Source organism: Oncorhynchus gorbuscha, linkage group LG03, assembly GCF_021184085.1.
Source record: "Oncorhynchus gorbuscha isolate QuinsamMale2020 ecotype Even-year linkage group LG03, OgorEven_v1.0, whole genome shotgun sequence".
Classification (NCBI taxonomy): Eukaryota; Metazoa; Chordata; class Actinopteri; order Salmoniformes; family Salmonidae; genus Oncorhynchus; species Oncorhynchus gorbuscha.
In genome coordinates, this window is record NC_060175.1 from 51,827,696 (window position 1) to 51,839,115 (window position 11,420).

Genomic DNA, 11,420 nt, shown 5'->3' on the forward strand with positions numbered 1-11,420 from the left:
TAATTCATCTCTACACACACAGTTCCTATCAATCCCTTTAAGGGTGAAGCTCATTACACAAATATTTATCTTAAGCAACAGATCATCAATTCAAGCTGTAATTGTATGTTTACACAAATAAATATCATGTTTTCAACCATGCCCCACATACAAACAGCATGAAAACATCATTAATCTAGAAGAAGGGGCAGGTACTGCCTAAAAGTGCTTTCAAAATGCAAAAAAAATGATATCTTTATCTTTTTTTTGAAACACACAGTATGTTTGAGCAGATTTCTAAATTTAAGACCCAAATAGTAAACATTAAATGTGGGATTATCAGACATATATCCATTGATTTCCCATAGAGACACAGTCCCCCACTCTAACCTCTGACAGTCCAGGGTCGAGGTCCCAGTCTATTGTCCTGAAGGGGCCCTGTGAGTGAATTCTCCTCGGTTTCCCACATTCTCTCCATTCACTGCTTTCAATGGAGGAACAATAGAAGTGTGTCTTATTACACATCACATTAGCTATTGAGTTTGAGGGGCACAGCTGCTCTAAACATTTAAAGCGATAAGATGACAGTATGAGTTGTTGCCCAACACCTGGAATCACTGATATATTATGACTAAACTAAAATAATTGATCACTTTCTGAAACACTGAAAATACATTTATTTAAAACAGGTGCATCAATAAAAAACATATGAGTCATGCCTCCTAAGGAAGTCAGAGTGACGTGGTCCTTCTGTAGCTCAGTTGGTAGAGCATGGCGCTTGTAACGCCAGGGTAGTGGGTTCGATTCCTGGGACCACCCATACGTAGAACGTATGCACACATGACTGTAAGTTGCTTTGGATAAAAGCGTCTGCTAAATGGCATATATTATTATTATTATTATTATGATCACTTACATCTCTATAGTTCATTACACCTTTACTACATAATCATGTTTGACTAGAAATGTCTCTTAACATTGATCTTAATCTGTAAACTTTCAATGAAGCACCAAGAGATGAAAATGAATGTATTGATTCAATTGAGTGTTGCATTCCAATGCAGTCAATATCATTCTGCATAGTCTTGGGTCATCATTGTTATTGCATTTGAATCAGCCACTTAAACTATGTGGAGTTTCATAAATCAGTACTTTAATCATGTAATGTTGTTGGAGGATTGTCATTGTTAAGAAAAGAATGAAGCAACAGACAAAAATATTTCATTTGATGATTTGTGTATTTATTCAGACTGACTCACTGAGTCACATCATTGAATACCTTAATTTAAGGTAAATATTTCAAGAGAAATACAGTGATTAAACATCACAACAAGAGCTTGAACAAATCTCCAAGATATGATACTCTATCAGAGTATAGGATACAAAGTTACTTTCTTTATGAAAGACAAAATAATTGTTCAAAATAATCATGTTTTTCAATTAGACATTTTTTTAAATCACATTTGCAATAAAATTATTATTCAAATAACATGATTGATCATTTCACAAATGAAGTTCGATCTTTAAACAAATCAAATATTGTTAATCACAGAGTGATGATAGCAGGTATAATACCCAGTTTGGGTAAATAATCCTCACGGAGGAACATTGATGCTGTAGCTCAAGTTGATCAATATCAAATATATAACTGATACATGCTTCACAGAAGATGCTCAATACAAAGTCAATATGACTATATCACTACACAAATGTAGAGGCAATAGGTTTATGTCTTATATATTTTGAACTTCAAACAGATCAGTCATAGATCATCACAAACAGACTGATTATATAATATCTATTGTGGGTTAAAAGTTCTCATGGAGGAGCATTAAAGTTATTGTTGATCATGAATATAAAAACAAGATTAATATAATCAACACTTTTCACAAAACATTAACGTTATTTAAATTATCAATTTGATCATTTTCTCAGAGAACGTTAACTTGTTCAGTACAACTTTAATTAAACGTCTCACAGCAAGACTTTAAAAACTCCTGCATAAGCAGAAGATGAAGAATATATTTTATTATACTCATTACTGTCCATGAAATTAATCTTAGACCAACATGGTCCATCCGTTGTGTTTGTCTGAGTGTTTCTCCAATCTGTAGGTCTCTACCAGGGCCTCCAGGGGGCGATGTTGACTGGACTCTTCTCTTTGCTGATGCTGTGCTGGACTGGGGAGCTCAGCTGAGGACCGTCAATCTCCCTCCTGTTCTTATCAGAGGATGGCTGCAGGCTCTGGAAGTGTCGCAGCAGTCTTCTCTGGGACTGTGACTTCTGCTCATCTTTAGAAAGGAAGTGAACAATCTCTTGGACACACCTGGAGTAACCCTGATTGACAGGTGCTGAGCAGGAGGAGGAGCTCACTGGCTGGTTCTGTTGCTGTCGTCTCAGGAAGCAAACTGTCATCTCCAGGATGTCGTCTTTGTCCATCTTAGAGTCGGACTGCTGGTTGAGGATCTCTGGAACCAGGAGAGACTTGAGCTGCTCAATGCTGTTGTTGATACGATCTCTGCGTAACTTCTCCACCACTGGCTTTCTTAGCTGCAAGAAGAGACAAGGAGAGGCATTAATAACCTTATTCTGTTGTATGACATTATTGAAGCAGATTAACAATCAATCAAATGTAATTCATTTCCTTGAATTTGAATCTTAAGTGTACCTTGTTTGTCAGAGTCAGGTGCTCCTTAGAGTAGATCATAGTTGAAGTGATTGAAGGTACCATGGCTGGATCTCTGTGCTGTAGAGGTCTGTGTAGAGAGAATCTGATCTCTACTGGCTTCATCTCTCCTATATATTGTCCCAAATCTGCATATGAATATGTGGGTCTTGGGCTTGTTGGAGTTTCTCACAGTCTGTAGCCAATGGGAGAGCTTGGGAGGACAGTGAGGAGTGTGGAGCTGCCACATGCTCAGTGTTCTTATTGCTGGGGGACAATGGTCACGTCTCAGGGGAACAGGTGGAGGGGTGGGGGTGATGGAGAGTGACTAACAGAGCGCTGTGTGAATCTGGGAAAGTGGTGACCCCTAGATCTGCAGCCTGTTGTTGGGATCAATGACACTGACAGAGCACACTCCTCATTATTACAACGTACACGTATGAGACTGACAAGTCTCTACAATGTTTTTGGAGTACAGCACATTATATAAAATGCTTGTTGGCTACTGAAATTGTATTTCATTTTTCTTAAAGTTTTTGCTGACAGTTTTTGAGAAATAGTATCAATCAGATTGGAGTCATTTCACACCGATCTGTCTCTAGCAGATTACCTCCGAGCTAATGTGACTCCATCTAAGTGCAGCAACTCTGAGGCAGGCGATGATGATCTTCTGTCTGTCTACAGGCTCAGGTTTCATAGAAGGCCCAGGCAGCAAACTTCCCTCCTCTGAGCTCCACAGCACAGCTGGCTCCCTGCACAACGCTGAGCTTGCCCCAGTCACACGCCCTCCTTTTCCTGGAGCTGGGAGCCAAAGGGACACACGGCTTCCCACACTTCTGCATGCCGTCTGCTGAGCCCTGACACACAATAGAAGTGTGTCTGCTCTCACAAAGCCCCACTGGCTGTGCCCTTGCACAGCAAGCAAGGGAGGGGATTGGTTTATAAGGCAATCTAGTACCTACAGTGCTGTAAATACTTAAGTAAAAATACTTTCAAGTACTACTTAAGTAGTTTTGGGGTGCTATCTGTACTTATATACTATTTATATTTTTGACAACTTTTACTTTTACTTCACTACATTCCTAAAGAAAATAATGTACTTTTTACTCTATACATTTTCCCTGACACCAAAACTACTCGTTACATTTTGAATGCTTAACATGACAGGAAAATTATCAATTTCACGCACTTATCAATCAGGAGAACATCCCTGGTCATCCCTACTGCCTCTGATCTGGCAGACTCACTAAACACAAATGCTTCCTTTGTAAATTATGTCTGAGTTTTGGAGTGTGCCTGACTATCTGTACATTTTTTTAATGATTTATACTTTTACTTTTACTTTTGATACTTAAATATATTTCAAATCAAATACTTTTAGACTTTTACGCAAGTAGTATTTTACTGGATGACTTTCACTTTTACTTGAGTCATTTTCTATTAAGGTATCTTTACTTTTACTCAAGTATGACAATTGGGTACTTTTTCCACCATTGCCTACAGCCAAATTATCTGGATCCCATAGAACTCCATTTGGAAACACTTTAAGGAATTGCACAATATTTTGACAAGATCTTTGCCAAAGAAACTCTTAAAATTATATGTGTGTGTACTATGTACTCTGAAGATTAAGTTTACAAATTGACCCCATATTATGGATACCAGGAAAGTTGATTATGTATCTCAACCGTCAGTGACCAAAGATTTCCCAATTAATATCAACAAATAAGATTGCCTAGGTTATCTATTAGATTCTTGACATGACCAACTTACCTGTAAAAAGGCCATAACGGAGATATAGTACACACATATATTATTGTAATCTACTGCAATGATAGTTGGCTAGGAGCAGAAAGACTTGTGATCTGAGCATACGTGTCATATTTGCATTTTGTTGATTTGTATCACAACTTGACATGGGAACATGATTTGTCTGTGTACTCATGGGCATAGACACGTTCCCAGGGACTAATGTGGCCGACCTCTTTGGCATATGGCATAATTTTAAAAAACATCCCACCTGTCCTGTGAGGAATCAGCTATTATTCCCACTGACCATTGTCCCACCATCGGAGCACTCTGATTGGCTGCAGAGCGTGAGACAGCGCAGAAGGAGGCACATAAATACGACATGGAGATGCAGAGCTCCCTAATGAAGACTCTCTAAGCTTCAGCTGACCCAAGACCAGCCGCAACAGAGCAGAACAGCGGAGCTACCAGAACACAAACTCTAGACCACCATCAAGACCTATCAAGAACAACATCTCCACTTTATTGACGAGCTGCAAACTCAAGGCCAAACATCTGAAAATGCCCGCCTACTTGGACATTGCGCTTCAGAACAGCACGAACGTAAAAGATCAGCACATTAGGTAAACTCATGACGAATTACATTGAAATGCTTCAGGTCGTAAAGAGTAATTAACGAATACAAAACTCTATGAGCGAGAAGAGGTGTTCATGATTGTCTTGTGTTGTTTTTCAGGTGCAAACTCTCTCTGCTGGAGAGGAAGTGCAGCAGCGGCGTGGAGAAACTGAAGATAGTCATTGGAGAACACCTCCAGAACGGGATCCCTACATCTCCCATTTCTCCTATTCTGGAGAAAACAGTGTCCTTTTTTCACTCCGAAGAAGGCCTTGCTGTCACCCACGGGCTATTCCAAATATTCCAGGGACATACTGCGTCTCTTCCCCACTCCAGAGGAGGACATTGTACCACTCTGCTTTGAACAATGAGGGGGAGAGATGCATGGACGTGGAGGTTCCAGTTCAGAGGTCAAGGACCCTGCTGACATTTACTGTGGCGTTGGCTTAATGTATTCGCTTGAGGCACTGCTATAGACTGCAACTGATTGGCCGACACTGGATCGCAACTGACAGAGACATAATTAAATGAATAATAAGTCCAAAATAGGTTTTGTCTAAAATTACAGTGATTTTGTGAAGGTTAGTTTGTGTATATTTCAATTCTGTCGAAATGATTTAGAAATGCATTTGCATGCATTGTTATTAGCAGTCGTACTGCTCTATCCTTTCTATGAGAAAGTCAACCTTGGATGTGTTTGGTGATCTCTGCTACCTGGAAGAAAGCAGAGCGGGTTACTCTGATTGTAAACACTTGTCCTCAGAGATTGAGTTAGCGAGTGCTGGGCACTCTTGTTACAATGTAGAAGTATGGACAATGTGACCATTGGTTCATCCCACTTTCTTAGGGTATGTGAGTCTATGTCGAATTTGAACCGTGCTAGCCTTTACACTAAGAGGAAATGTTATGATTGTTATTTTAAAATGTACTGTTTATTTTGTTTTCAACTACTAATGAATGGCTTCACACACATATAAATGTGCCTAATACACAAATGTGCCTAAAGTGTTTTTAAATGTCCCTAATGTGTTTAATTCAAAGACTAAATAAATATTTTCAGCAGATATTTCACGTGTCTTTTCATGTTGTCTTCAAAACACATCTCTCCATTGGCAAACCCCAGAGGGATGACGGCATTAGGTACATACAGTATGTTATATCTCATGTAGGGATGATTTCTTCTCTCCGTTTTATGCTCCTGACATGAAGTGACAGAAAAACGGGAAAGTATATTATACTAAAGGGCCATTCATACCTCTACAGTAGCTTGTGAACTTGGATAGTCAACAAGCCAACATTTGGTACATTTTATAGCACAAGAAAGCATCAAATGGAAAGTAAGAAACCAGGAAGTGAATACGTGTACAGTCCAGGCCCGGTGTGTTAAAAAAAAACTGACATAACATAAGTGAATAACCTACTAAGATAGTGCAGGAATAAACACACAATGCTGTACTTAGAACGTTGTACACCTTGAACAGCTCAGAAAACCACAGAAAACCTTTTGCTGTATTGTTAGCGGAATGTGTTCAAGCACCAATGACGTTACAGGGCTAGAACTATTATATCCGTTATATCCTGACATACTGCAATACAACTATTCTTTTAAGATGTGTATCAGATTAAACAGATGTTGTCGGGGCAAAGGTCAAGTCAGTAACATGCTCAACTTCTGATAAATCACAACATTGCACTAATTGGTTTCCTGATTTAAAAAAGCATTAGTAATTAGGTGATAATTGATCATGGCTGTCGCATGGCTGTTGTTTCACTCTTGTGCCTAAGCACACTTGCAGTTGAGTCATACTGAAATGGAGTCATATTTAACTACCAAGTTTCTCACCAGGCACCTTTGGGGAATTGGTTGTATGAAGAGAAGAATTAGCATTTAACAAGGCACACTTCTATTGTTTAAAGATATTTCCATCAATGGACAAAGTGTGGGAAAGCTCTGGAGAGCGGAGTCACAGTTTAAGGTCTTTGGCAGCTTCATTCGTTACATAAATATAACAACAAATAACAATAAAATTGTCCTTAAAAAAAAGATGAAAAAAGATATACAGTAATGTAGTCTGAAACATTTTAATATCTGAATAAAATGAAATCAATATATGCAATAGTACGGAAGGAGCCAGTGGTAGTTTCCCTCCAGAATCCAGATGGCCCGTGATGTCAGCCTCTGTCTTTAGTACAACACAGAGCCAATAGCCGTCACTAATGGTCCACTGAGCAGCTTTTGTAATGCATTGATCACAGCACACAGGACTCAGTGTGGGAAACTCAGATCAGCTCTCTACTCACACTGACCAGTGGCCTCAAGACAGAGGACACATCTGCTACGTTTGAACTCTACTCTCAAACCAAATCCAAGTTTATTTGTCACATACACATGGTTAGCAGATAGATAGTTGTAGTGTAGTCTGCCAAATCTTCAAATATACAGACACAAGAGCAGAATCGCAATGCAACATACAGGTAACTGCCAAGATAATGGAAACACATGAGTAAATGAGGGATGCAAAGTATATTGAAAGCAGGTGCTTCCACACAGGTGTGTTAACTGAATGAATTAGGCAATTAACATCCCATCATGCTTAGGGTCATGTATAGAAATGCTGGGCAGGCCATTGTTTTGGCTACCATGACTATGGCCAAATAGGACGATAATGCCCCCATCCACAGGGCACGAGTGGTCACTGAATGGTTGGATGAGCATAAAAACGATGTAAACCAACGATGTAAACCAGTCACCAGATCTCAACCCAATTGAACACTTACGGGAGATTCTGGAGCGGCGATTGAGACAGCCTTTCCACCACCATCAACAAAACACCAAATTATGGAATTTATTGTGGAAGAATTGTGTCGCGTCGCTCCAATAGAGTTCCAGACACTTGTAGAATCTATGTCAAGGTGCATTGAAGCTGTTCTGGCTCGTGGTGGCCCAACATACTGTTAAAACACTTTTGTGTTGGTGTTTCCTTTATTTTGGCAGTTAGCTGTATATATACAGAACAAGGCTAAATGACAGTTAACTTATAACTATACAATATTAGGTTTCAAAGGTGACAATGTTCTTAAAGTCTCTGTTGATTATAGCTAGAAATCTATATTAAAAATCTATATTAAAATATTTTACTGTCAAATTTGACACTTTATTTTGCAATACAACCATCAGAAGGGATTAAGTGTTATAACATTCTCATGTAGAGAATCTGTGTCAGTCCCACAAGTGTACATTGTGATGATGAGCGTGTGCTCTGTTAGTGTCATTGATCCCAACATCAGGCAGCAGGTCTAAGGGTCACCACTTTCCCAGATTCACACAGCGCTCTGTTAGTCACTCTCCATCACCCCCACCCCTCCACCTGTTCCCCTGAGACGTGACCATTGTCCCTCAGCAATAAGAACACTGAGCATGTGGCAGCTCCACACTCCTCACTGTCCTCCCAAGCTCTCCCATTGGCTACAGACTGTGAGAAACTCCAACAAGACCAAGACCCACACATTCATATGCAGATTTGGGACAATATATAGGAGAGACGAAGCCAGTAGAGATCAGATTCTCTCTACACAGACCTCTACAGCACAGAGATCCAGCCATGGTACCTACAATCACTTCAACTATGATCTACTCTAAGGAGCACCTGACTCTGACAAACAAGGTAATTTGAAGATTCAAATTAAACAACATTTATTCAATTGTATTGATTGATTGTTAATCTGCTTCAATAATGTCATACACCAGAATAAGGTTATTAATGCCTCTCCTTGTCTCTTCTTGCAGCTAAGAAAGCCAGTGGTGGAGAAGTTACGAAGAGATCGTATCAACAACAGCATTGAGCAGCTCAAGTCTCTCCTGGTTCCAGAGATCCTCAACCAGCAGGCCGACTCCAAGCTGGACAAAGCCGACATCCTGGAGATGACAGTTTGCTTCCTGAGACGACAGCAACAGAACCAGCCAGTGAGCTCCTCCTCCTGCTCAGCACCTGTCAATCAGGGTTACTCCAGGTGTGTCCATGAGATTGTTCACTTCCTGTCTAAATGTGAGCAGAAGTCACAGTCCCAGAGAAGACTGCTGAGCCACTTTCAGAGCCTGCAGCCATCCTCTGATGAGAACAAGAGGAAGATTGACCGTCCTCAGCTGAGCTCCCCAGCCCAGCACAGCATCAGCAAAGAGAAGAGTCCAGTCAACATCGTCCCCTGGAGGCCCTGGTAGAGACCTACAGATTGGAGCTCCACTCAGACAAACACAACGGATGGACCATGTTGGTCTAAGATTAATTTCATGGACAGTAATGAGTATAATAAAATATATTCTTTGTTTTCTGCTTATGCAGGAGTTTTTTAAAGTCTTGCTGTGATTGAGACTTTTCATTTCAGTTGTACTGAAGTTAAAAACGTTTTCCTAGAAAACAATCTGATCTTTGAAAACTACATTTTTGTAGTGTTAATTGAAAGCATCATAACCTTTATGTTTTGTGAAACATGTCGATTATATTGATCATGTGTTTATATTCATGATTAACAATAACTAATGGTTCTCTATGAGAACTTCTAACCCAAAATGGATGCTATATCATCAATCTGTGTGTGATTGTATTTGAATAATCTGTTTTTATGGTGTAAAAATTAGAGTAATTTTTTACCTCTACATTTGTGTAGTGATATAGTCATATTGACATTGTATTGAGCATCTTCTGTGAAGCATGTATCAGTTATATATTTGATATTGATCAACTTGAGCTACAGCATCAATGTTCCTCCGTGAGGATTATTTACCCAAACTGGGTATTATACCTGCTATCATCACTCTGTGATTAACAATATTTGATTTGTTTAAAGATCGAACTTCATTTGTGAAATGATCGATCATGTTATTTGAATAATAATTTTATTGCAAATGTGATTTCTTTTAAATGTCTACTTGAAAAACACGATTATTTTGAACAATTCTGTTGTCTTTCATAAATAAAGTAACTTTGTATCCTATACTCTGATAGAGTATCATATCTTGGAGATTTGTTCAAGTTCTTGTTGTGATGTTTAATCACTTTATTTCTCTTGAAATATTTACCTTAAATTAAGTTATTCAATGATGTGACTCAGTGAGTCAGTCTGAATAAATACACAAATCATCAAATGAAATATTGTTGTCTGTTGCTTCATTCTTTTCTTGACAATGACAATCCTCCAACAACATTACATTATTAAATCACTGATTTATGAAACTCCACATAGATTAAGTGGCTGATTCAAATGCAATAAAAATGATGACCCAAGACTATGCAGAATGATATTGACTGCATTGGAATGCAACACTCAATTGAATCAATATTTTAATTTATATCTCTAGGTGCTTCATTCAAAATCTACAGAGTAATATCAAAGTTAAGAGACATTTCTAGTCAAACATGATTATTTTACAGTAATTGTTTTTATATAAAACATAACAGTCATATCATATCTTGTTGTAGTAAAGGTGTAATGAACTATAGAGATGTAAGTGATCATCATTCTGACTTCCTTAGGAGACATGACTCATATGTTTTTTATTGATGCACCTGTTTTAAATAAATGTATTTTCAGTGTTTCAGAAAGTGATCAATTATTTTAGTTTAGTCATAATATATCAGTGATTCCAGGTGTTGGGCAAAAACTAGTACTGTCATCTTAATGCTTTAAATGTTTAGAGCAGCTGTGCCCCTCAAACTCAATAGCTAATGTGATGTGTAATAAGACACACTTCTATTGTTCCTCCATTGAAAGCAGTGAATGGAGAGAATGTGGGAAACCGAGGAGAATTCACTCACAGGGCCCCTTCAGGACAATAGACTGGGACCTCGACCCTGGACTGTCAGAGGTTAGAGTGGGGGACTGTGTCTCTATGGGAAATCAATGGATATATGTCTGATAATCCCACATTTAATGTTTACTATTGGGGTCTTGAATTTAGAAATCTGCTAAAACATATGTTTTCAAAAACAGTTAAAGAAATCCATTTTTTGTATTTTGAAAGTGCGTTTTGGCAGTACTTACCCTTTCTTCAAAATGAATGCAGTTAATTATGTTTTTATTCTGTTTCTATGTGGGGCATGGTTGAAAACATTATATTTCTTTGTATAAACAGAGAATTGATTCTCTGTAACAGTGAATCTTTATCTGTTGCTTAGGATACATATTTGTGCATTGAGCTTCACCCTTAAAGGGATTGATAGGAACTGTGTGTGTAGAGATGAATTAGCATTTAACAAGGCACAGTTGTGTTGTTTGGTGGAAGCTCTCTCAATGGGAAAAGTGTGGGAAAGCTCTGGAGAGCAGAGTCACAGTTTAGTGTCCTCATCAGTCCCACCAGCACCTGCGATTCTCTATGGTGAATAGGCACACTTCAATTGTTCAGGGGATAGAATG

The 11,420-nt window shown here is 38.7% G+C and overlaps 2 protein-coding genes across 2 annotated transcripts; one reads left to right on the top strand and one right to left on the bottom strand.

The window, feature by feature from the left end:
* Positions 1-2,095: 2,095 nt before the first annotated feature.
* Positions 2,096-2,735, bottom strand: LOC124020734 (transcription factor HES-5-like). The gene is made up of 2 exons (XM_046335995.1): positions 2,648-2,735; positions 2,096-2,529 (listed from the first exon to the last, which is right to left on the bottom strand). The coding sequence occupies exons 1-2, from the start codon at positions 2,708-2,710 to the stop codon at positions 2,098-2,100; spliced, it is 495 nt and encodes a 164-aa protein (XP_046191951.1). The 5' UTR covers positions 2,711-2,735; the 3' UTR covers positions 2,096-2,097.
* A 5,851-nt stretch (positions 2,736-8,586) lies between these two features.
* LOC124020752 (transcription factor HES-5-like) lies at positions 8,587-10,148 on the top strand. Its single transcript, XM_046336016.1, has 2 exons — positions 8,587-8,674; positions 8,797-10,148. The coding sequence occupies exons 1-2, from the start codon at positions 8,612-8,614 to the stop codon at positions 9,226-9,228; spliced, it is 495 nt and encodes a 164-aa protein (XP_046191972.1). The 5' UTR covers positions 8,587-8,611; the 3' UTR covers positions 9,229-10,148.
* Positions 10,149-11,420: the final 1,272 nt, after the last annotated feature.